The 26,003-nt window shown below is 41.6% G+C and overlaps 2 protein-coding genes across 13 annotated transcripts in view; both read left to right on the plus strand.

Annotated features, from left to right (window-relative positions):
* Positions 1-3,702, plus strand: part of DLG1 (discs large MAGUK scaffold protein 1) — a 144,891-nt gene extending 141,189 nt beyond the window's left edge. For all 11 annotated transcript variants that reach the window (XM_062006201.1, XM_062006202.1, XM_062006204.1 and 8 more), the window contains 3 exons: positions 82-191; positions 549-640; positions 3,347-3,702. In XM_062006201.1, the coding sequence (XP_061862185.1) occupies positions 82-191; positions 549-640; positions 3,347-3,453 (309 nt within the window). In that variant the 3' untranslated portion in view covers positions 3,454-3,702. The remainder of the gene's footprint in view (positions 1-81; positions 192-548; positions 641-3,346) is intronic.
* A 4,044-nt stretch (positions 3,703-7,746) lies between these two features.
* MELTF (melanotransferrin) lies at positions 7,747-25,455 on the plus strand. Of its 2 annotated transcripts, XM_010198202.2 has the most exons (15): positions 7,747-7,952; positions 10,407-10,561; positions 13,886-13,985; positions 14,908-15,090; positions 15,393-15,549; positions 16,410-16,477; positions 17,184-17,371; positions 17,555-17,735; positions 18,650-18,801; positions 19,212-19,308; positions 20,170-20,364; positions 21,916-22,072; positions 23,505-23,572; positions 23,674-23,861; positions 24,668-25,455. In XM_010198202.2, exons 1-15 carry the CDS (start codon positions 7,907-7,909, stop codon positions 24,944-24,946), a joined length of 2,214 nt encoding a protein of 737 aa, XP_010196504.2. In that variant the 5' UTR covers positions 7,747-7,906; the 3' UTR covers positions 24,947-25,455. The 2 variants fall into 2 exon arrangements, with proteins under 2 accessions (XP_010196504.2, XP_061861840.1); XM_062005856.1 differs by lacking the exons at positions 23,505-23,572; positions 24,668-25,455 and having other exon boundaries at positions 23,674-23,755.
* The last annotated feature ends 548 nt before the right edge of the window (positions 25,456-26,003 follow it).

A 26,003-nucleotide genomic window follows, 5' to 3' on the forward strand; every position in this document is an offset into this window, starting at 1 on the left:
TCTGTTCTAAGTTGTTGTGCTGTGCATACCTCTGACTTAAACTTTACTTAGTGCTATTTTCCCTTCTCTTTCACTTTTTAGGGTAAGCATTGCATTCTTGACGTTTCTGGTAACGCCATCAAAAGGTTGCAGATTGCCCAGCTGTACCCAATCTCCATTTTTATTAAACCCAAAACAGTGGAAAATATCATGTGAGTAAAAATAAAGCACCTCAGGCAAAATTGTTTGAGACTGTCATTGTGTTTGAAAAGCAAACTGCAAGTTATGCAAAGACAGTTCTTGTTGCATTTTAAACTATTTTATTTCCAGAGTTTAATTTCTAGGGACTGCTAGGTGGAGTTTCTAATCTAAGTTGAGAATGAATGTCATTGTGCTAAATTCCATGCAATGTAGTGTCAGAACATCTCATTCCCACTATAGTCTTTGCTTAGGTGTGTCATTTACAAGACTATATATTAATAGGGTCATTTTAACAGTTTAAAACCTTATTTGAAAAGACTCCAAGTATTTGATGATAGTTTTTGAATATGTCATGTTTTCCATTTCAGGGAAATGAATAAACGCTTAACGGAAGAGCAAGCCAGGAAGACATTTGAGAGAGCCATGAAACTGGAGCAAGAGTTTACTGAACACTTCACAGGTGTGTTTTGCTTGGGACTGGTCCCTTGCCAGAGTTTAAATTGTACTGTTTGTTGGAAGCTGTAGTTGCCTCACTGCAGAGATAAGGCTAAACTTTTTTTTCCAGCTGATCTGTGGTTGTTCTGAGGTATACAGCCATTTTAGTACCTCTACTCTGATTTAAATTTGATTAATTAATTCAATATATATGTCAAAAGTTTACTGAGAGGTTAATTTAGGTATTAAAAACTAGGAGACTTTCAGCCATTTTCCTAGATATTGTAATGCATGTTTTTGCTTCATTGAGATATTGTACACTTAAGGCCTTTTATTTGCAGACCTGAGATTGCCCAGCAAAACTCCTCGTAGAAAATTATTCATTTATTTTCTTTCTGTTAATCAGTAAGTAGAGCTGATTTTACAGTAAGCCTGTGGAAATTGGGCACTGTAGCTTTATAGTACTTACACAAATTTTATTTGCTGCACTACGAACCTAACTGTAACAGTAAGAGATGGGCTGCAAGCACTCACTGGGAAAACTGTTTGCAGTGTGCCTTGCAGTCAGGATGTTCAGAAGGACAGAAGTGAGCCTTCTCTATTCCTGTCCTCGGTAGAGACTCACACCTTGCCTTCCTGTTGTGATCTTTTTTGTGATGTCTCAGTGTTTGCTGCTCCATTCACCTCCTTTCTGAGACAAAACTCCTTTGCCCAGTTCCTTCTTCCACATCTCATATGGGTAGAACTGTGAATTCAACAGTCTGCTCCACCTGGGTAGAGACACAGGAAGGGGAGGTGGCTCGACATGGAAAGGAGGTAGAGGAACCAGTAGACTTAGTCTTCCTGCTGCACTATTCTCTGTTGTCTGCTACCCACACAATGAGCAAATTCAGTCCATCCCTTTTTGACTGACTCCCTCCCTCTCTACTGCCTCATGGCTCTCGGTTTATCCCAATGCTGCATCCAGCTTTCCCACTCTTCCCATAGCTCTCTATCTGCACCTAGAGAGTTGTGAGACTCTCAACATATATTGCAAATTCTTTCTGTTGTAGAGTCTATAGAGTCCTCTAGCAGATGACTTGTGAATTTGTCAGGTTTATTGTTCTGGAAATTGAGTTTATTTTACTAGATATTCACGAAATATTTAGCCCGGGAGAAGAGCAGCTACTAACTGTCTCAGGGCATTCTGTAGGACACCTTTTCAGGAATATAAGTCAAGGTGTTGCAAAAACCTCTGGGCCTTTTTAAGGACTGTAGTGCACAGGGCCATGTTTCTTCTTAGAAATACAAGACTTGTTGACAAAGGAAGATAGCAATAGTCAGATTTCATCCACTCTAAGCCAGAAATCCTTTTCTGAATCTGTTGGAGTACTTGAAGACATTTCAAATCCCACTTTGTATTTACAGCTTGGAGGCTGCCATCCATATGAGTCAAGTGGTAAAACAGAACATTCCCCTAACCTGTTAAAAAATACCTCATCATGTGGGGGAACTGAAATCAACTTCATCAACAGGATAAGTTTTAACAGATTTAATCATATGTTATTCATAAGTTTAATCATATGAAGAGCACATTCATCTTCTGTTCTCGGAGTATTGAGCTTTTGAAGAGACGTGGTTAAACATAGCTAGAGAGAAGTAAGATGCTGAAGCTTAAGGCTATTTGTGTTGCAAAGACATCTCTAAGCTTTCCTAATGCACAATTGTACTACGAATGTTATACTTGATCTATAATAACTGAACAGCCTCCTCCCACAGGCACTGTAACAGCAGGCTGCAGATGAGGAGAAAGTTTTTTAGATGGGAATGATGAGTAATTTGCATGACAGGAAAGCTTGGAAGCAGCAGTAATATATTAATGCACAAAAGAATGACTCTTACCTCTCTCCAAAATTATCTTTCACACTGAACTTTGCTTCTTGGATTACCAACACTGAGGTGGTCATCCTAATTAAAAAGAACTTGCTGTCTCATGGTGATCACTTTTTCAAACTGAAGTGTGCTAAGAACAGCTCAAACTTCATCCTCATTTTCACCATACTCTAATATGTCAGAATGTCCATATGGGCTCATTTCTAATTATTTTCTAGCCTTGGAGAAATTATATCTAAATTACACCATCTGAATATAAATGGCACTTTTAACTCTATAGGGAAACCTATTGTCTGTAAAATGTGAATCTGTTGTCTGGGCAACAAGCTCCACAAGTTCCTTCTTTTTGGCCAAAAGCAAAGGTAGTACAAGCAGATAGAAATCCCAACCTTGCTATGAAGTGTCAGGATCCAGCTGAGGGGTTCACCACTCTGCATTACACCACCCCTGCTTCTGACTGCTTGAAGACACAGCCCTGTACTCTGTCTTACCTTCTTGTGTTGGAAACACATGGTAAAGTTGGACCAAAAAAATTGCTGGAGGACGTGAACTGACTCAGGCAAGCTGTAACATGTGGTTAGGAAAAGCAAAAAAACCTCTTCAGTTTTATGTGTACACTTGCAGTAAAGTGAAGTGAAAGCCACTTCCTAACCTCAGGCCTCTGAGTGGGAGAGGTAGTGCTTGTTTGTGTCCTGCTGCTTCACTCTAGCACAGGAACCAGAAATCTCAGTGGGTGTCTGTTCCTTTGGCACTCTAGGATTTTCCACTCTGAGAGAAAAGAACAGCTTGGCTTGGAACACATTCGTTTCTACATGGAGCTAGGAAGGTTGATTGCTGATTGCCACATTATGTTTTGCAGCTATTGTCCAAGGAGACACGCTGGAAGAAGTCTACAACCAAGTGAAACAGATCATAGAGGAACAGTCTGGCCCTTACATCTGGGTTCCAGCAAAGGAAAAATTATGAAAACAGATTTTTATTTTCCATTTTCTAACTGACATCACCTACTACATCTGACGACTCTTAAGCCCTTCCAGTGGAGCCTGCCTCTAGCTTTCCAGCGTGGTTCATACCCTAACCATCACATTCTGCAGTTCCCATAATGCTTTACATTTGGTGTCTCTCTTAGTTTAAATAATTTGTATTACTGTGTGTTGTTGGTTTGCCATTTTTCAAACATGGCAGTGGAATGGCCTGACCAGCTATTAGTTTGGGGTGGGGGTGGGAGGGAATTGCTTGGTAAAATTCCTTAATGTTTAAGGGAAAGTAACTTTCAGAGATTTTTCAAAAAAGCTTTATAGACATTCTTTTAAAATTTCATAACAGTGGAAAGAAAAGTTGTATTTGAGGAAGTTGTAAATCATGATTAACTTTGCACGCTTAACTTTAATAGCATGGTTTGGTCAAGGCAATCAGTTTCAGGGTTTATTTTCTGAGTTAAATTCTATTCTCACAGTATTATTATTATTTTTTTTTTCTTTCCAGGCAGTTAGAAACTTTAAAATTTTGAGTTGACATTTTCATTAACTCCCATTACTACTCCTCAAGGGATATTCATTTTCATAATTTCATATGGATATTCTTATCTATTTTTTCATTTTTTTCCAATAAAATTGCTAGGGACAAAGATGTGTAATGTTTTTAATCTTCCTTGTGAAACACTATTTATAGTGTCTTACAGAAATTGTTTATAGGTAATGGTCATCACACTTTTTGAGCCTAAAATACATTTAGGTGCTAGGAAACCTTGTATTTTTCAGAGGAATGCCAAATTTCCATTGGCAGTACTACAGAAAACAGCTGCAGAGATGGTTGTTAGGGCAATGAGAGAATGATTCGTAGCCTAAAAATGTGTGTGTTCTTAGGGGTCAGATTTTAATGAATATTTTACCCACAATAACTGCCTATTTTGTTATAATAAAAATATATATATATTAAACTTTCTTTAACTAAACTCTGTAACTATGGGAATTATTTTCTTTACATAGTTGCGCACACGTATAAATATATATATATAAAAATATATATTTTTCTTTTACCACCTACTCCTAGCTTTTTGTTTTGAATAAAAAGAAAATGCAAATTAGAATTTACCTTCCTTAATCATGAGAAATCGAATGGGCTGTGGTGGCTGGGCATGAAGTCCAGGGAATACTAGTTACAAGAAAAAAACCATACATGCAAGTTCTCCTCTTTTCTACGGAATTTCAGGTGTTTGTCTTCCCCTCCCAGCCCCCACCCCACCCCCAATATGCATGTCTTAACCAAAGGGAGAATTCAGAGTCTGCAATACATTTTCTGTTTCTGTATGTGTTCATCTGGGATTGCACAGGCACAAGATCTTCCATTTGCAATGCAGAGACTTCCCTGCCAGATGTTATAAATACAGTGTACGAAAACGTGGAGCTACCTTCAGGAATGAAATTCTCTAATTCCAGTATAATTTGGTACCTGCCATTGCTTGTTTGAAAGCGGTTGTTTATAAGAGGGATGTACTTAAGGCAGTCACGGGGCAGTCACAGCCAAATTAGCTTTGGTTTGTAACGAATTATCGACACTATCCATTCCATTTGTTAGAAAGAGGAGAACAGCTAATAAACTTTATTGTACAATATACTTGTCAAGTGTGTTTTTAATCTAAATAAATACAGGTGGTGTAGCATTTCAAAACAATTGACTCTGACTGTAAATGAAAATAACGTGTGAAGGAAATGCTGGTGACCAGCTTTGAGCTAGTAAAGTGACATCAATATTGCTGGTATGGTAGGGAATGCTTCAAAGACTTAAGAAAGAAGCTGATGGTATGTGGCCCCAGATATTGTTTTTTTTTCTCAATTTGTGAAGTAAATGTGCTTTCTGAGACTCCTGGCTACTGAGGTGCAGGATGTATAAGATTGATGCAACTTTTGATAGTGTCATAAATTTTTTATGGAGCTGAAGGTGTGCTGTAGTGACTGATTATCTGAGGTATATAGTGACACCTCTTAAAACAGGCCAACTTATAAAAACCAGAAGTATCTAAATCTCATCCATCAAACCTGCAAGCCATAATAATATCTGAGATCTCTTACACTTTTCTTTTTGTGATTCTTTTTTATTTAACTCCTCAGAAAGAGTCCTGTTGAGCTGAGTAGATACATGAGGAGTTACTCTTTCAAACACTGGAGTGTCAGAATAACTTGCATGGAACTTTTCTCCCAGATGTTTGTCATGTACTAGCCAGCTGTCACCAAATATACACTCAGAGTCAAGTCCACAGTACTTACCCTGCACAGTTGTCATGCTACAGCAAAGACAAGTCTTGGATCAAGAAAACTCAAATGGCTCTAGGGTATTTTCGTTGCATTTTTTGTTTTGTTTATATCAGATCTGACAGATCCCGACAGTCCTGATGCTCCTAGCTGACTTGTTTTATCTTGTAATTTTTAGGAGTTTGCATTAATTAGTGTTTCTCTGGTTCTCATTTACCCAGTGTGGAGTGCTGAAATGTGTTTGATTCTTGGGTACACTGTACTTTGTGTATTTTAAAGATAAATTTTACATTACATGTACTTAAGTCTTCCACTTTAACAACTGGAGTAATTAGGAAACCCAAATGGTGTCCTGCTCATGTATTACCATGCTACTTCTGCTGACCCAGTGAAGACACCATGGGTTTTCTTCCCTGCCTTCATGCTGTACAGAAGCAGGCTGGATTGAAATATTTGCTGCTGTTATTATTTTAAGTTATACTAATAATTTCCTTTGCAGATGTTTTTGCTAAGTTGTGCTGGAAATTAGGTTAAGAAATTTAAAATCTCCTTAAGACGTAAATATTCATAGAGTTATGAATAAAATAGGAAAACAAACTAAATTATAATCAGCTGTGCTTGTGTGATGGTTTAGAGGGGGTTGCATTCAGCATAGGCCCCCTCTACAGAAAGACTGCTCCTTTACCTTCTGAACCTTTCCTATAGAAGTTCAGAAGCAGCACAGGAGAGTGCTAGGACAGTCTTGGTGATTGGTGCTAGGACTGTGCATCAGCCTTGTTATCTATATATGTATGTAAGCCTTGTTGCAAGCATCAGAGGGCTTGAGAGGCTCATCTGGCCAGTGAGAAGGGCACAGGAAGAGTCTGAATGGATCCTTCCAGAAATTTGGAAGGACTCCGGTGGTGCTTCCAAAGAAGATTGTACTTCAGCACTTGAGACAGCAGTGGGATGACTAATTCCAGGTGTCCTGGGCAGCCAGGAATCAGAGTTCAGCCATAAGGTTTTGGTTAAGATGTGGAGGAGTCATTATCTATTTTTTTTTAAGTGCTATACTTGAAGTAGCAATTAATTGACTTAATATCAGCTGCTGTCTTACAGGTGCTAGTAAGTGTTAAAGCTAGCAGCCTGCACAAATTGCCATCAAGTAGCTCAGTAACCACCTCCCAAAAGCATCTGTGCAACACTTACTGAACATGTAGACTGAGGGATGCATACAGTTGTGCTTCTGCACGCTCTTGGTAGCAGATGGGAAAGATATGCATGGGGATTCATGGCAGTACACAGCTGCTGCTCTTCTGGTATCTGAATGCTGAGCTGAGAAATGGCAGTCAGCAGAGCAAAGCAGCATTAAATGGCTTTTATCTAAACAAAGTGTTCCAGGCAGCTGCAGTTCATGGACTAATGGGAAATAAGAAAAGGGCAGCAGAAATTAGTGTTGCTGTGAAAGCTACTATAAAAGTCACAGCAGCTTTTAGCAGAGCTATTGGCAGCAGAGTTGTTACTCTTTCTAGGAGAGAAAAGCCTTCCTGGGCCTTCTCTGAAACCTTAAGAAAATCAACCATTTCAGCTATTTCATAGCTCTTACTATTAAATTAGAGGAGAGGTACACGTAGCGCACACACTGTACCACCTGTAGCATGCACAGGGGTTCTTGTGATGGAAATTCATGATAATGCTGACAATGTGCCAAAGAAAAAGCGACCATTTGCTCTGTCAGATAAAGTACTTGGCTTGAATCTACTTTTGCTTGCTGAGCCCCAACATACAGGGAATATGTAGAACTCATATGTCAGATGGGGGTTTCTTACACAGCCCTGTATTAGTTACCCGTGTGAGTCGTTGTGTAGCTCTTTATCCAAGTCTGTAGGTGGTGCTAAAGCAGTAACAGCCTCAGTGGTGCCTCAGATGTTTTGCAATTTCCTAGGCTGATTTTTTTTCATGTGTAGAGGCAGTGTGAGGAGAGGTAGGCTCTGTTTTTTCCCACCCCTTGTAGTGATTATGAGGTGACGCAAGCAAGGTAAGCAAGATAAATTTTTGAACAAAGTGCATCTGCAATTGTATGCTACTGATTTTCACCAAAGAGCAGGCTGGGGAGAGCACGCTCATAGAAGCCTTCATCACTGGGGGTTCTGAAGGCTGGAAAAAGAACAAATCCCCAAATTTTCACCATGCAGAGCTCCAGAAGTGTCTTCTGTCTTCTCTTCTTTCATGCTGGTAAGTGCCTTCCAAAAACTTTTGCTGTGGCATGGTGTATTTGGGATTGACTTCTGTGTGATGTGAGAGTGTAGAGGGTAACTGGGAACATTTCAAATCCAATCTCATATGACCAGGAAAAGAAACAGAAAAAAGGAAGTAAAAAAAATAGGATTAGGAAAAGCTGTATTGAACACCATGTATGTGCCTTGACTCATTGGTGTGAAATGCTTATTTCCTCAGCACTCAGTCTACTACTTTTGGTTCAATGGTGTTTTCTTCTCACAAGGGTGAACATTTCTATGACACTTATTTTGTAGAAGTAAATAATTTTCTTATTCCACTTGTCATTCTGTGTGACGTGTTGCTTTCACCTGTCACTCCCAAATTCTGATGGCAAGTGCTTTTAATTTCACAGGAGGTGTAGATGCTGTTTCTGAAGCACTCCTTAGTTCTTCAAAAAATCTCATTCATTCCTCTTTTTTTTTTTTTGCATTATTTCTGTTGAAGCTCTTGATAATGCGTGAAGAGCTGCATTAAAGCCATTTTATAAGGTGTTACATAATGTAGTGCTGTTACTTTTGGCAAAGGTTGGATGTTTGCAAGTGGTAGCTGTGTGTGTGTTTAGGACTCTGAGTATATTTCATATGCAAGTTGCCAGCTCCTCCCATTTCATGCTTTCTGTAGATGTACAGGTATATAGAAGGGACCAAAATCACAAATGAGCTTGGGTTCAGAGTCTAACTTGCTGATTTAAGATGTTCTTGGTTGGCAATAGTAGGAGAGGATAACTACAGTGTTTGTGCTCAAGCACACTTCAAATGGCTAAACTTGTAGGGAAGTGAAGAGGAATCTGGCTTTGCTGTGAGAACAAACTTCAGCATTTTAGAAAGTGGCAAATTAACTCTTTTAGATGAGTGCGGAAAAAGGCAGATTCGTGCTGTTTGGCTGAAATATGAAACCAAGTGAGCTTTGTATCATGTTTCAGCTGTATGGCTAATGATTTCTTCGTACAATTAATGTGTTATCTCCTGTGTGTTTATATCTAAAACCAGAATGCTGAAGCATGGCACTTACCCATACGTACTGAGATGCTGTGAATTAGTGTCAATTTGCTTGTGTTTAGGAGGAAAAAGCCCCAAACCATACCCCTTAATGAATGAAAACCTATGTTCTTCCTTCTGCCTGAAGAAATGAATGGTAGAAATTTCACCCAGGGTAGATGTTAAGTTTCCCTGAAGTGCCTTTGTAGCATGACCCTGTCATGCCTTACTGCCTCAGTTCTTAGAATTCCAGCAACTCAGAGGTGGCCAGTTGTTTCTCCTGCTTATCCCATGCTGCTGTGAAAACTTCCTGTGAGCTTTCCAAGTCTGACTGGATGTTTGTTAACAGCAGTAGAGTTGTTGGCTCTGAGTTTCAGTGGAACAGCAAGCCAAACCCTCTGTTTCAGAATCGGGTGCAAAACAAGCTTTATGGCATCAGCAGTCTTGTTTAGTCTGTAGCTGCCAAGTCAGAAAATGTGTGTGGCTGCGTTAAAGCTCTAGTGGAGTGATTTTAACTTGCAAGTTAGATGTGGGATCTCAACTGTGTGAAAGTGGTGAGGAAGCTAGAGAAAACCACGTGGCAAATAATTTACAGCAGGTTCCAGCTTAAAAATCCAGATTGTAGAAAAGCAGTGGAATGCAGTGTCCCCTGCTTGCAAAAAGTGATCTGTGCCTTTTAATCAGTGTAAACCGTCCTTGTATATGAAACTTACATACAGCTTCATCATTTCTGCATGATGAAAAGAAACAAAGTGCTTGTAGCTTTGACTCTTACAAGAGTGGCATTTGGATCTGCTGAAAGGCACTTTTATTCACTGATTAATGGAATCTCCACTACTGAACTTGAATCTTTTCATTCATGGAACTGCTTTCCACTTTGACTGTGGAAACATTCTCTTATGAAAGAGTGTTTTGAAGGGACAAGCTTACTTTTCTAGTTTTTGTAATAAGCCTAGTGACAAGGCTCTTGAGCACCTAAGATTGGGATTTTTTATTCAGACCAAAAAGACCTGGGGCACGACCCCAGGTACTAACCTGCACTGCTTGCAACAGTTGTCTTTTTTTGTTTTGGAGCATGTAATTTTAAGCAGTTTTTGACTCAAGAAGATCTGTTCTACATGATTTTAAGAATAGTCTGGATGCTCTGACCTATTCCATGGTACTTATATTTCTCATGTCAGAAACCAAGACGCTTAGGTTTCAGTATGAGTGTGAGCCTATCCTATCTCTGTTTCTAAAAACTTCAGTATTCATGTTAATCTGAACAAAAGTGGGAACCATCCCTAAGAACTCACTGAAAGAGCCCTAATTCCTTTGTTTTGAGAGGAGGAACGTGATGAAGGTTGACTGTTTGGGAACCTTGAAATGCTGAACTCGGTTACAAAGGCACTGATATGGTTTATAGTATTTTCTCTTGGTGTTGTGTTTGCAGCTCTCAGCCTGGAACGTATCCGGTGGTGCACTGTCTCTGAGAAAGAACATTTCAAGTGTAAGGACATGAGTAAGGCCTTTGGTGAGGCTGGTATCCTTCCCCCTCTGGAGTGTACAGAGGGAGAGTCAGCTGCTAACTGTACCCAGATGATCAAGGTGAGTTGTGAGTAACAGCAGTGTCATTGATTTAATTTCCCCATGTGCTTAATAATACTACAGGGGCAATGTACACAGCTCTGTGGTGAGTGTCTGATGATTGAGACAACTGACCATATTCTTCCTGGCATTCATGTCTCTGAAAAGTCAAGATGTGTATTTTTTAGAAAAGACATAAAGGTATACATATGAATCCGAGTGTCAGAATGGCCCTGTGTCGTCTCTTTGGCTAGCCACATAAGGCCAGTCATTTGGAACATAGCAAAGGTCTTAAATATTTCCTCCCAAGTGGTGATCTTTGATTTGGGAATTATGTCAGATCCATTTAGCAGATATTTAGAAGAAAGATGAAGTTGTAAGATGCAGACAGCAGCTAAAGCTGTGCTGCAGAACCTAGAAGTAGAATGTATTTTGATAAACTCTGGATTAAACTTCCATTTCAGGACTCCTGTCATGGAAACTGTTGTGTACACAGATAAGATGAGTGTAAAGCCAAATCAAATCTCCCAATACCAGAGTACAAGAGGGAGAAAAAGCAGCAAGTATAATGAGCAAAGGCCTTACACACAAACCCAGCTGAGTGAATTCATCTGCCCAGAGCATGCTCGGTTTCCAAAGGCATGTGGATTTGGGGAAGGCTTTAAAGGCTGTAAACAAGTGGCTTTGTGAAATGATGTATAGAAAATCATTCCCTCCTTAGGAAGGGGTGGGAGGCAAGAAGTGGATATTGGAGGAAATGTGGAGGCAGGTTATTCATAGTCATCTTCACTGACACAGTGTGGAGGAAGGGGATGATGCCTGGCTGCGTTAGTAATTTTCTTTCTGTATCCTTTGTAGACATGCCCAAAAATCGGGGGTTTTGTGGAGGAGATGCAGCCTCTAGGGCAAGAGGTTCAGAGCCAGGAAATGAGGCTCAGCTGAGTACTTTGGAGGGAGATGAAGCATGTGGCTGTGTGGCCAGAAAAAAAGGAACAAATTTCTGAAACCAATAGCATGTAGTTTTTTTGTCAACAGAAGCAGAAGAGTTGTACTGCATTTGAGAAATATGTTCTTGAGAGGGAATCAAGACCATACTGAAGAATGTTGGGAGCAGATATCAGTACATATGTCAATCTTACCTCAGGATTAGACAGGAAATACTTTATAATGTCTGATCTTCTTAAAACCACTTGGCTGATTGCTGTGTTCCACAGACCTGTTAGACTCTGCAAAGCAGGTTTTTAAAAGGGCTGATGAGTGTCTACTTCTGATACACAGCGCACACAGAATTGCATTTGTAAGCCATTGCAAGCAGCAGTTGCCTTTCTAAGACTTTGGGTTCATATAAAACTCTATTACCTGGACTTGGAAGCCTGCAGTCCCATAGCATGAGGAGGTGGCTTTCTGACAAAATCAGTCTTCACTGTAAGGCTTAAGAGGAGGCTTTGTCCTTGAAGACCTCTTTTCTCGTGCTAATGATCTACTGAATGTTTAAGCTGGCCTGGCTGTGTAGGACTGTGTGGAACCCCTGAGTCAGTGTCCACACTGAACTCTGCTCTTCGAGGCCAAGAAGGATGGCTGAGGGGGCAGAGATACGCTGGTTTATGACACTAAGGAACTTGGACTTAGTCCAGTGAATGAGTTAGCACATGGATAAGGCAAAATCCCCTTTTCTTTGAAGATGTTTAAAAATTAAGAAATGTCTAAACAATAAACTAGAGAACCTGATAATATTTAATGTGACCAGAGCTGTTCTTCAGCAGGACTTTAAACAATTCTGTGGTAATTCTCAAACATTGTGACACACAAAGCCTCTATGAAAATAATTAACAAGTAATACCATTGTGCATGTGCATACCAAAAAATCCTACGTGGAATAATCCTGTGCTTTTGCTGAAAGTATTGGCAAATGCTTGCTGCAAAAAGGTCTAAACATCCACACTGTTGCTGACATGCTACCTCAGCTGTGATTATATGCATTTAAAGGAGAGGTCTGTACCCTGTAAACTAGTTCATGTGAAATACATCAATGGGCATATTTTCTATTTCATTCTGTTATTTATACAGTTACTTACAAGCTAGTGATAGGAGACTCTTTTGCTGAGCAGAGCTCAAAGGCTCAGCTTTCCAATCAGAAAAGTGCAATCTCACATGGAACAGTATGCACAACACAGTCCTTGTCTTATGTGGCCAGCCCCTACCATTTTATCTGCTCTGTTTGCTGTCCACTACCAGTTTCAGAGGCTCACTTAATTCTCCCTGAGAGTAAGGTCCGTCTAATTCCCACTTCCTCTTTTCCCCCTAACTGTCAGGTGTCCCTTCTAAACAATTTGCCTTATTTGAATCCTCAACTGTTGTCCTGTGCTCTGACTCTCCTTGGTGGAAGATCAGATCTGGTTATTTCAGAAAGATTGTGTCTTTTTCTTTAAGACACAAATATCTCCCAAACCCAACTCCTCTCCTTTGGAGCTTTGTTCAACTCTCATTCTTGAGAAACAACTCTCAAGACATCCATTGTTTCAGCTAATTCGTAACTATTTTGTCTCCTTTGAACCAAATGAAGACTTTAAATTACATGACAACTCAAAATCTGATTTAGGTGTCAACATTAATGTGTTAACCATGCTCTCATGTGATGCCCTTAAAATTTTCAAGGTTTTTGTGTGGCTCAGCCTGTGGGAAGTTGCTGTGGTATACTAGGCAGCACAGACCGAGCCCTTCCCCAGCCATTGGTCTGCAAGCTGCCAAGAGATGGGTAAACTAAATTACCCTCTTCATTACTGAACCAGAGGTTAAGCAAACTGATAAGAAACTGGGAATCAGCTTAGAAATGCAAAATATCAAGCTGCTGGTTATTTTCTCAGCAGTATCTTGTCTCTGTATGAATGCCTTTTTTTGGCTTCCACTGGATTCATTACACAGAGCCAGGTTCAGCTGATCAGAGGCTGTGTTTAGCAGTTTTCTAGTCCTTGCTGCTGGTGGGAAGTCCGGTCCAGTGCTATCCAGAGCAATCCTGTAGCAGGATTCCACCAGCTTGATGTTACAGTCAGCAGAAAAGATACAGTATTTTTGGACACCTTCCCAGCAGTGGACACTCCAGATTTGTGTTTGCCCACATGTGGGACTGTTGCCTGGGGTTTGAACCAGCATGCTGTAAGGTTGCTTTTGAGTATGCTTTGACATTCAGATTTTGCAGCCCCAGAAGGAATTGCTTCAGATTACCTGTGTGTGACAAATGCACATTAAGGATCCTCTTCGCCTAAATTCGTGGGTATTCTGCCTCTGGCTGTTGGGAAATACTGATAATTAAACTTCAACATGTTATGTGCCCTTGTGTCTGCACAGGATGATTTGGCAGATGCAGTGACACTGGATGGCCGCTTGATTTACCAGGCTGGAAAGGAGCATGGTCTGAAACCTGTGGTTGGGGAAGTTTATGATCAAGGTATATTCTGAATAAGTAGCTTTTAGCTTACTTAATACAAGCTTTGCCTTATGTATTTTTACTGTTTCCATTTTATTTTGGGGTCCCACTCTTGAAGAGTGGTTAGACTTTCTCTTGGATATTCCTGCCTGTAACAGAACACGTGAGAGAAACGGGAAATGCAGAGCTGTGGCAGAGTCAAATAGTTAGGACAGAATAGCTGTTGCTGTAATAGATTTGTTGGGTTGGTTTTTGATTGGTTTATTGTGTTTGTACACTCACACACTCCTACACTCTCTCTTCTCCCTCTTAACCATATCATGACCCTGGTAAAGGAACTGTACTTGAGTTTCTCACACCCAAATGGGCCTTGTGATCCAGAGGCTGGCTGTCTCTATTAAACAGGTTATGAGCTCAAATCAGGGAGAAGTGAAGCAAATGTAATGATTTGTAATCTAAATAAAGTCAGAGTGAATAGTCTTATGGTTGCTTCATACCCTAAGCTCTTGACTCTGAGTTGTATCAAGCTGTAAAACATAGAGAATGAAATCAGCTATGATGCTCCCGTGACATGAACTTGCTATGCTGTGTCAAAATTAAAATCAAATTAATAGATACCTTGGATTTAAAAAAAAATCATTATAGTGGTTTCAATTCAATCCAAGTACATTTAGAATCATGGAAAATTTCTTCTTGGAAGGAACTTCTGGATGTCTTTCATTCCACCTCTCTTTTAAAGCAGGATGACCTTCAAAGTTAAAACAGGTTGCCTATGGCCTTTAACTGAGACATTTTACACTGAAAAGATAATGGAGGATATTCACTCACAGTCAGCAAATTCTCACTAAGGATGTGAGAACATGAACTTGCCTGTGAGTAGGGTAGTATCTCACTGTAATGCTGCTGCGAGGCTACTTTGCTTCTCTTTCTTTCTGTGCTGCAGAGATTGGAATTTCCTATTATGCTGTGGCTGTGGTAAAGAAGAGCTCCAACATCACCATCAACAGCTTGAAGGGTGTCAGTTCTTGCCACACAGGCATCAACAGAACTGCAGGCTGGGATGTGCCAGTGGGTTATCTAATTGACAGTGGGCACCTGGCAGCAATGGGATGTGACCTTCCACAAGGTAAGGGTTCTTCAGCAATGCCCTTCTGTATGGTCTTGGCACCCTCTGTGTGCACAGAAATGTATGGCTCCAGCTGCTGTTTTGTTCCTGTCTTTGGTGGTTGTTGTAGGATGGAATAGACCTCATGTAGGTCTGATGAAAAAGGCAGGATTGCCTTTTAAACTTGGAAACCATATTTTAAAAACAAAATACTTACCCCTTCTAAATGTTTTTAGAGATGTACTGTGTAGATGTGTTAAAATGAAATTGTAGAAGCTTGTTTAGTTATTGCTAAAAATTTCTCATTCTGATTTCACCTTTAGCTGTAAGTGACTATTTCAATGCAAGCTGTGTTCCTGGAGCAAATGGTGCAAACTATCCCAAATCCCTCTGCCAGCTCTGCAAAGGGGATTCAGCTGGACAGAGCAAATGTGAACGAGGTTCCCAAGAGCAATACTATGGCTACACTGGGGCTTTCAGGTAAAAATCGTGGCTCTGTTGATTTTTATACTGCTGTGTTCTCTCCATAGCCAGCGTGTCCAGGCCTCACTGGCAGGAAACTGAAGCCAGAAAACTCCTAGTTAATCTTGTTAGAAAACCTGCCCTTGTGTTAGGACAACCGTGCTTTAAACCTAGAGACTGAAGGAAAGTAATTCCAAAGCCACTCTTTCAGGTGTTAATGCCCAAGTGTTAAAACCAAATGAATAGTCAGCACGTGGGCTGGACAGGGAACTGCCATGGCTGTCAGCTTTGTTCAGCAGCTGTTGATGTAAGCCTGAGTGGTTGTTTCAGCAGGCTGTATCTTTGCCAGTAACACCTGATGACCCTTGGAGTCCAAGAGCTGAACTGCTGCCCTCCTCAGATATTTCAGTCATCTCACCGCAGTTGCACCAAATTACTGAGTTGCTCTGCCCCTCATCTTTGCACACCAATCTTTCCCTTATTTTCCTTCTTCCTATCTGTGTGCTGTGCTGCAGCTGCCAATCTCTGGGTAGTGGCATTGGCCAAGCAAGGGTAGAATATGCTTCTGTGAAACACTTGCTCTAGTTTGCTTACTCCCCAAAAGACTGTCTGACTGCCTTAGACAGAGAACTCTCCTGGACAAAGAAGGTCATGGTGTTTGTCCCAGGCAGCAGTGAACATGTTGTCCATGTTCACCAAGTGACAGTGATAGTTTACTTCAAGCTCTAACAACTACTGGTCTCTGCCTTTAGCAAAACCCTCTGCACAGGAAAATAGGTCAGTGTGTGTGCACATAGCCTGGCTTTCAGCTGGCAGTGCCCAATGCATGGCAGCTGTGCTTTGTAATGCATCTTTGTGGTTGGATTTATATTCATTAGGTGTTTGGCTGAAGGTGCTGGAGAAGTCGCTTTTGTGAAGCACAGCACAGTGCCTGAAAATACTGATGGTGAGTAATCCAGAAGCTTGTTGAATAGTAGCTGCAGGATCTGAAGTATGGCACCTGTATTGGCAATATAATGTCAAATATTTGATTTATTTTGAACTGAAGAATCATCAAAAAATGCTCTAATAGTGAAAACAGAGATACCCACAGATGTGTGCACCAGGAGACAGAGGAGTCCATGTGATCCCTTGTTAAAAAAAAGCTTCATAGTTTCAGTAAAGGTTAGAGGTGGAACTTTAAGCATCTTCTGGAAAGAGAGCTTGAGCAGCACTAAACTCTGTTTTATACAGACCTGGGCTGTTACATTGCTCCTGACTACACGGGGAGATCAGCAGAGACTAGCTATGACAGTGGCCTGCCATATGTGTCACTGTGAAATCTGCCTTGAGCATAGCCTAACTGTAGTATCATGGGCCTGTCTGACCATGATTTAGAGGGAAAGCAACCCAAAAATGTTGCATTTGTTCCTATACTTCAGGATACTCTTGATACCCCAGTACAATTCAATGCAGTCTAAGGAGTGTTAAGCTGTTTATCAAGACTAAAAGACCACGTAGATGCACGGGATATATGGAGCAGTCAGGAATACTTCAGAGATGCTCAGGAGATACGTGTTCTGCTCCACATGTGCATGTAATGCTTGGAGCAGACATGGAGCCATCAGCCCCACCTGATGTCTGTTCCATAAGCACGTGCTGTCTGCTTTCAGGAAGAAGTCTGTCTTCGTGGGCCCAGCGGCTTCGCTCCCAGGACTTCCAGCTTCTGTGCCGTGATGGCAGCAGGGCTGACGTGATGGAGTGGAGAACCTGCCACCTGGCCCCAGTCCCGGCGCGCGCCGTGGTTGTGCGGCCTGACATGGATGGGACTGTTGTCTTCCAGCTCCTGAACCAGGGACAAGTAGGACACCATTTTTTCATCAGTGCGTTGCATTTTAGAAGGGTTCTCCCACCTGCCTAGCTGCATTGAAAACAGGCTATCTGGGCACCGTCCGCTCTGCAGGGTGTGAAGGGGTGTGTGATGTCACACATCACAGGCTGAGGGATGTGTGACAGGAACCTTTTTCGTTCTTTAACATTACAGAAAAGATTTAATGGGGTAGGCACCACATTTCAGATGTTTGACTCTGCAGCCTACAGTTCCCAGAATCTTCTGTTCCAAGACTCCACCGCAGAGCTTGTTGCAATCACTGATCAGAATTACCAGATGTGGCTGGGTGATGAGTATCTTCATGCCATGCAAGCCCTGAGCTGCGACCCCAACTGTAAGTTGTCTTGAAATTCCTATTTGTAACCGTTAAAAACCCACCCCAGCTGATAACAAATATCATCTTTATTGTGCATTGTCTCTTGGAGGGTTATGGCAAGATGCCAGTCTAATCTTTCAGCATGGAGAAAGGTCACTTTGATCTAGAAATGTTATCACATTGCATAATGCTTTCCTGTGCAAATTAGCTCACTTTGTGTTAGAAGATACAGGCATTTCTGCCTTCTCTGCAGTATGTGAGATGTTAGTAAGCTGCTATTCCTCCCTGATGTGCTCCATGTTTTACCTGCTAACAAATGGAAGTAGTAATGCATTGCTTTGTAAGTTCTCAAGTTAGTCTATGAAGAATGGATGGATGAGTTCACAGCAGAGGATTTCTTCCAGAAGCTGAAGAAACCCTCAGCTGTTCCCTATTGAAGTGTTAACAGTCTTTCATACTACGTGCATTCTGACAAGGTCAGAAACACGGGCTGTGAGAATGTCTGCCTTAAGCAGCTTAATGATCATGGTACCTGAGCCTCCCCGATGTGCTCTGTGCTATGGCAAAGCCATCCCTTGTCCAGGAATTGTCTCTTCTGGGGGTTGCTTAGTCACTGTCAGATATGAGGAAGCCTGTGTTCAGGGTGTTCTTTTTGCTGCACTCTAGTAATACATCATGGCTGCACTTGTTGGTCAGCTGTTGTAGCAGCTGTTTTGTTTTTGCTCTGTTGCTGCAGTGTGGGCTCTCCACTAATCTGGAGAGCTCAGTGGTTCCTAATCAGGGGGAAATCTGAGCTGGACTGATGGAGTGAAACACAGAAGTGAACCTTTTTAATAACATGGATGGTACCTATATGACAGTGGGCAGTGTGTAACTCTCCTTGTCTGTTACAAAGAGAGTGAACTGTAGTATTTGCTTTCCATTTTGTGCAGCATTACCAGAAAGCCTGAACTGGTGTGTTATTTCCACTGAGGAGATTTGGAAATGTGGTGAAATGGCCGTTGCCTTTAAGAATAAGAATTTGAAACCAACCATTCAGTGTATTTCAGCTAAGACAAAGGAACAGTGCATGGAGCTGATCCAGGTAGGCTGCTACAAGCCTTGTGCAATAAACCAGGTGAACACAAGCTGCTCTCTGCTGGGTAGGTAGTTCAGAGATTCTCAAACTTAGGGGGCCAGCAGGAGTACTGGAGTTCAAGGAGGTGATCTGTAGCTCCCATGATAAGGATGGGCCTCTGAACTCTGATGGTCTTCAGTTGTTATGAAGGCATTGTTGCCCATCTGGCTCAAGCCTGTATGTGTGAAATCTCTCATCCCCATTTCACTGATGATGCCTTATGCACGTTTCGGGGGTTTCCTTTAGCAGTGTATTGCTGTTTTGCTATCAGACTTGCCTTTTGAAATGCAACAGGTATGACACTAGAGTTGTTGTCATTGTAGCAGCAAAGTTATCTGCTCTTTTTCCTCACAGAAATCCTCTATTTTATTTTTCAGCAAAAGGAAAGTCATGCTGTAGTTCTGGGTGGAGCTGATATTTATACAGCTGGGAAGACATACGGCCTTTTACCAGCTGCTGGAGAAAGTTACTCTGGTAAGAAGGTCAGGAAACATAAATATAGACCTTACTTTTCCAGGTTATTTGAAAACATCTCTAAAAGCACAACCTCTGTTCCCTAGTCCTGCTGGGAAAGCTGTTTTCAAAGGAAATGAGAATTATTATCCTCATGTCATGGATAGAGGAGGAAATAAGTATGGGATGGTTTCCTCCAGTGAGTTTGTGGCAACTTTTATCTGTCTTGCTGCAGGACCAGTTTGAGTCTTTGGCAGTTTTGAGTCTTGTGCTTCTTTTTTTGTCTTTTCAGTTCTGAAAGAAAAAAGAATGTTTACAATGGGAAAAAAAGAATATTCACAAAATCAAAATACTTTTAACAGAGGCAAAAATACGGAAATTGCACAGTAGATTCCAGTTAGAAACAAATTCTTCCAGTCCATGTGGGTGCTTCAAAGTCCCTGATGACTACAGAGCTTATGTCCACTGTGTCACTAAGGCAGAATTTCAATATGCTGCAAAACTGATGGAAATTTTAATACAGATTTGAGGTTTTCACATAAAATAACTTCTTAAAGCAGTTTTGCTAACTCGTTAACGGCCCAAAAGTTATTTTTCAGAGGGATGTATTCCTAAGAGCTGGTGTTAATAAGAGCACTTTAATGTTTGTCTTTAGATAGTTCAGTTCAAGTGGATGGCACTGCCAGTATACAGACTATAAGTGAATGCAACATTGTGAAGTAGTAGAAGTGAAGAATAGTTTACATGTACATTGATACTTCCTGACTAGCAGAGCGTTGGTGCATTTGAAGTTGACACCAGAGAAGTGCAGTGGATATAGGTGAGCATTAGCAGGGGGAATGCTTAAGGGAAGCTGTAATGTGTGTTGTTCTTTTCTGCAAGCTGATGACAACAACAATGCATACTATGCTGTGGCATTAGTGAAACGTAGTGTGTCCAATGCCTTCACCATCAGTGACCTGGAAGGGAAGAAGTCCTGCCACACTGGCCTGGGGAGAACTGCTGGATGGAATATCCCCATTGGAATGCTAATTAAGAGGGGCTTTATTAAGACCAGAGACTGTGATATTCCTCAAGGTAAGACAACAGTACTCCATATCAAAAATACAGCAAAAGTCTGACTATAAGCTTCCATTATGGAAATATTCAGCTTAGCTGTTTGTGAAGAGGGGGTTGTGTTTTTAATGTAATGATTGGAAATTTTAAGTTTCCCACCAGAGTACGCTAATGGAGGGGTTCTACTGAAAAAGTTACATCTAAGACAAGCATTCCTTTCCCTTTTTCCTTTATTGCAAAATCCGTGGCTAATTTAGGATGGAAGGGTCCTTTGGAGGTCATTGAGTCCAACCACCTGCTCAAAGCAGTTAGATAAGATCACCCAGTGCCACGTCCAGGTAGGTTTTGAGTAACTCCTAGAGTGGAGGTTGTACACAGCCTTGCTGGACCTTGTCCCAGTGTGTGACCATCCTTAGTATAAAGGATGACTCTTTATATCTTATCCGAATTTTCATTCTTGTGACCTCAGTCTGTTGCTTCTCATCCTTTTGCTCTGCATCTCTGAGAAGGATCTGCCTCTGTTTTCTTAAAAAACCCACTGTGTAAATGAAGGCAGTACACTGTTGTCTTATCTCCAGATTAGCCAAACTCAGCTCTCAGTCTGCTATATCATGTGCTCCAGCCCTCTGAGCATCTTACTGTCTTTCCACTGTGTTTGCTCTGGACCATCAATGTCTTTCTAGAATGTCAATATCTTTCTAATGCTGGAGCTCAAAACTTGACACGTGTCACAGGAGAATCATCACTTCCTGTGATTGCTCCACCAACACAGCCCAAAAGCACGTAGCTGACTCTTGACTAACCTATCCACCAGGTCCTTTTTCATCAGAACTGTTCAGCCTGCCAGTCCCCAGCCTTTCATGATCTTATTCCACCCAAAAAGCAGGATTCTGCATTCACCTTTGAGGTTCCTGTCAGTCCCTTTCTTCAGCCTGTCCAGATCCACCTCAATGGCAGCCCTGGCCTCCAGTTGTTCAAACTGACAAAGTTATTCCCAGTGTTCAGAAATGCATTTGAAGAGACCATTGTTTTTTGTATTTAATCAACTTTCAGCTTATCTTATGGTCTTGCAAATCCCACATTCATACCTATCTGTCTCACCTTTTGCATGAGAATAGTGACCCAAGTCAAAAATAGGATAGTCACAGGAACTCCCATTCTCTGTACAGGCACGTCCCCTCTGGGTGGTACTTCCAGCTCTGGGATGTCTCTGCAGTAAACCCATCCCTGTCCTGAATGTTTCTGCATTTATTTACAAACTGTATGTAGTAGTGGTGCAATGCAGCATAACATGCAAAGGATCTGTGACTGCAGGACTCCTGATTTGAATTTTGCTGGCCTGTTTCCTGCCTCCCAGGAAACTCTTTGGTTGCATTACACAATCAGCTAAATACTGCTTTGAAAATATTTTAAAAGCTGTAGTCTGTGAATTCCACTCAGGCAGCTGTAGCTCATGCTTCTGTTGTTCTACGTAACCCTGCATCTGCTATACCTTAATGACAGTGTAACCACCTTTCCTGTGAAGAGCTTGCACTTTGCACTGACTATATTGGTTTGTCTGTCTTTCACTAGCTGTGAGTGAGTTTTTCTCTGCCAGTTGTGTGCCTTCAGCTAAGCAGGACAATTACCCATCAAAACTCTGTCAGCTCTGTATTGGAGATGATAGTGGAAACAATAAATGCCATGCAAGCAACCAGGAACGCTATTACAGCTACAGCGGAGCCTTCAGGTAATTAATACACATGGTTATTACTTTGTCAGCTTGTCCCAATATAAGGAGCTATTTTCCATCCCAGTCAGCAAAAAGCAGTTCTTGTTGCTGCGGTTGTTAGATGCCATGTGCCATAAATTAAGTGAGACGTGTCCTCAGATGTCTTTAGCAATACAGGTATGTTATAAGACGTATTAGATTGTGTCAAAGCCTTTTGGCAGCTTCCTGGCCCACAGCCAACCAGATGACCATCAGCCAAATCCACATCTCTGTCTGCAGAGCAACAGGCACCCACCTGGCAAGGACTGAGTGGATCCTCATTGGTCTGCAGTCTTGCTTTAACCTGGTGTGACATTCTACCACTCTGAGTCATTGGGTCATCTATAAAGAGCTTTAGCAGGGAAGCAGGCAAACAGTAGCCAGTATGTGGCTGCTGTGAGTCCATGCTGAGCGCGGCAGGCTAGAGAGGCGGAGCCAGGAGTGGGTCTTCACTGTCCGTACTTGTCGGTGGCTGGATGTGAAGGCAGTTTTCTGAAAACCACAAACTATGGTCGAGGTTCAAGTATCAAATCCTCTTCAAAACAAGATGTGTGAAAGGTACAGGGTAAAAACAGTAAAAAATGGAATGCTTTGTGTATTACCTATGTGGCCAAACCCAAAGACTGAAACTCTTAACTATGGAAGTTAGCACTTCCTTTTTCTGACCTTCAGCTCTGAAGGTAATGGTGGCTATAACAGAGCTGGCACTGAATGGTCTTTTACCTTCAGGACAGGAGGCTTCAACAGCAGCTCCCTGGTAAATACTGAAATGCTAGACTTAGATAACTACTGGTTGCAAAACTACTGAGTTGTGTTCATCCGCTGTGCTGTGGTACACGCCTTCAGGGCAAACTCCAGACCCTCTGCTGTGCTCCCTGTAAAAGCAGGGTCTGTGCAAGCACCATGGTCACTTGAATTTGGAAAGAAAAGAGGTGAAAAATAAAGTGTATTTGTGATGTACACACATGTACGATTTTATAAACTCTTTGGCTGTGCATTCAAAGATTTTATTCAAAAAGTCTAAATGATCTTCACTTTGTACATGGTTTAAAAAAGAATGAAAACTGCTGTTGGTAGATGGGGAACCCTTCACTGAGTATTACATGTCCTGATTCTTTGCTCGCCTGATGTTGGCTTTTCCTGACTTTCTCAAACTGTTTTTAATTAAAAAATCTTAGTGTATTCCTCTCTTAAAATTCTTAATACAGAGTATTTTTTAATACCTTAAGAGGATGTTGGTTTTCTCTCCTTTCAAGATGCTTTCTCTGTTTTTGTGTATTGTCTTAGGGTCCCGTGCTGTTGTTTGCAGAAACGTGTGTAAAAAAACTGATTATAACCTCTCAGTTATTAGAAAAAATGTGTTTCACGCAAAGATGCTTTGAATTGAATTCTTCTCTCTCATTTTCCAAAGGTGCCTGGCAGAGGACTCTGGGGATGTGGCCTTTGTCAAGCACTCAACAGTGTTTGAGAACACAGATGGTACTTAGCTTTACAAATGTCTTTATTATAATTCAGTTATTTTATTGAACCTTGTTGCTCTAAAGTATTCAATGAGTGACAGGGACTGGTTTCTCTCTCAGGTAAAAATACTGATAGTTGGGCCCGAAACTTGAAGTCCAGTGATTTCCAGTTGTTGTGTCTAAATGGTGCCCGTGCTGAAGTCACCCAGTTTGCTGAGTGTCACCTGGCTCGAGTGCCAGCTCAGGCCGTTATGGTTCACCCAGATACCAGCGTTTTTGCTCTGTATGGACTACTGGACAAAGCCCAGGTATTAATAATCTCTTTGTTCTGTGAAGGAGTTACATATAGTCTAACACAGACCAAGGTTGAATACAACAGGTCCCTACTGCCATACCACATTCCCTGTGTCATGGGACTTGCAGCATGTGCTCTATGCTGAGCCCTGTTGTTGGAGTGGTACAGAGAGGATAAAATACAACCCATTAATCCTCTTGGCAAAACCACCCACACAAGTGGTGCGTAGGGGATTTCAACTTTTTGCCCAGCCACTGGTTTCAGTAGTAGTTTTCCTGGAGCTAAAGGTGTTTTCATAAACTGGCTTTGAAGTCTACAAGAAATAGAGTACATGCTAACACATTTTTTCATCCTGGAATTTTCCTAGGAATGCCACAGAAGGCTTGTGGGTATATTTATGCTGGAGCTGTGTACATGGTAAAACTTGTAGGCAGACTGTGCCCAGCTGCCACAGCTAGGTTTCTGTCAATACCGAAGTTAACTAGTTTGAAAGCAATACTGAGTATCTCCATGCTAAGCTTCAGCCATTTCTGTAACTCCCGTGCAGTCAGGTCCTATATTATACAACAATATTTAGGTGGGTTTTTCTTAAAATACAGCTTTTTCCAGATAGAAACAAAAAAACCCCAAGTCATGAATGCTGTTCTTGTAATTCTCTATTTAATCTACCAGAGCATCTCAAAGCCAACACATAAGAGAAATTCTGCACTTGTGTATGGATTTTTCATCTACAAAATAGTTCCTGACGTTTCATGTTTTGTGAAAGGAGTATGTGGTACTTAAATTTGCAAAACACTGAACTTTTTATATTGTTTTCAGGACTACTTTGGAAATAGCAGCAATGAAAATGGATTCAAAATGTTTGATTCTTCAACTTTCCACGGAAAAAACTTGATCTTTAAGGATTCAGCTGTTGAGATTGTGCCAGTAGAAGAGAAGAGGACATACACAGAATGGCTGGGGAGTGAATATGTTGAGTCCCTTGAAGGGATGGAAACACCACAGTGCCTTGGGGCAGGTGATAAGATAGGACAGTACCTACTCATGACTGTTGTTGTTCCCCTTCTTATTTTATGTCAGATACAAGGCTTGGACTAGGATAGTCCACGTTCAAGGCCACCTCTGCCCTACCCTTTACTTCAGATGAGCTGCTGTTTTGGATTGTGTTGTGTTGATATTTGAATGCCTCTTCCTGGCCCTTTGCAGGGCAAGGTGCCAACAGCACTTGCTCCTTAGGGATGTAAGGTGGGCTAGGAGCTGCACCTTTCCATGTGGATGGGGTGGAATTTGGGGCAGAATCCAGCAATACAGTGTCAGTATGGTTTAAATGATCAGTCCAAAACTGGAGCATCTTTACCATCATTGTTGATGTTGAACCACACTGGGCTGGAGGATTCACAGATGCTATTAGATGGATCAAAAATCCTGTCTATGGAATCCTTTCCACCTTCCTCGCTGGTTACTTTGACACTCCTACATCCCTGCTTACCCCATCCTACCCTTGCTGGGGGCAGCAGTTTCTGCTGGGCTCTGCTGCCAGAAGAGGTAAGTGCACAGAAGACGGACAGACTGTGGACAGAGAGATGACCTGCACTCCTCCACCTTTAGTAGAAGTAGATCTCCAAAGTGACTGGACAAAAAAAGCAGATAGACTTGGGGGGGGGGGGGGGGGTGTTTGTCTGTTGGCAGAGAAAAAATAAAGCAAATATGTGCACCCACTGATCTTACTGACTTTCCAGGGGCTGTACTCTGCTTGAAACACAGATGTCTGCCCTGTGATGTTTTGATTTTATTCAAGCCCCATCAAAACCCTTGTAGCTGTTTCCCTTCCACATGGGGTTACCCTGAGTGCCTGTGCATGAAACTTGCATTTGCTGTTGGTGGGACAAAATAGACCACTTCTGATTAACAGTTTCTGTATCTACTGCCTTGTAGTATTGGGGTTTTATCCTTATCCATGGCTGCAGTACCAGCCCGTTTCTGTGCTGCTGGCACGCACCAACCTCGTGGTCCCGGGATGGAAAGACCTGTGCCGTAACAAAACACCGGTAAAACCAGCTCCTAGTGATGTAAATAAGCGAAAATACCAAATAAACACGAGGAGTAATTACAGCTTCCCCGGCCTTCAGCTGCTAACGTGAGCCGCCGCTGTTGC

The sequence above is a fragment of the Colius striatus genome, chromosome 12 (assembly GCF_028858725.1).
Source record: "Colius striatus isolate bColStr4 chromosome 12, bColStr4.1.hap1, whole genome shotgun sequence".
NCBI classification, from domain to species: domain Eukaryota; kingdom Metazoa; phylum Chordata; class Aves; order Coliiformes; family Coliidae; genus Colius; species Colius striatus.

Coding starts and splice junctions, on each gene's coding strand:
- MELTF (XM_010198202.2), top strand. CDS start 7,907: ATGCAGAGCTCCAGAAGTGTCTTCTGTCTTCTCTTCTTTCATGCTG. Junction 13,986..14,907: donor TGGGGAAGTTTATGATCAAG/GTATATTCTGAA, acceptor TCTGTGCTGCAG/AGATTGGAATTTCCTATTAT. Junction 17,736..18,649: donor CCTGAGCTGCGACCCCAACT/GTAAGTTGTCTT, acceptor CATTTTGTGCAG/CATTACCAGAAAGCCTGAAC.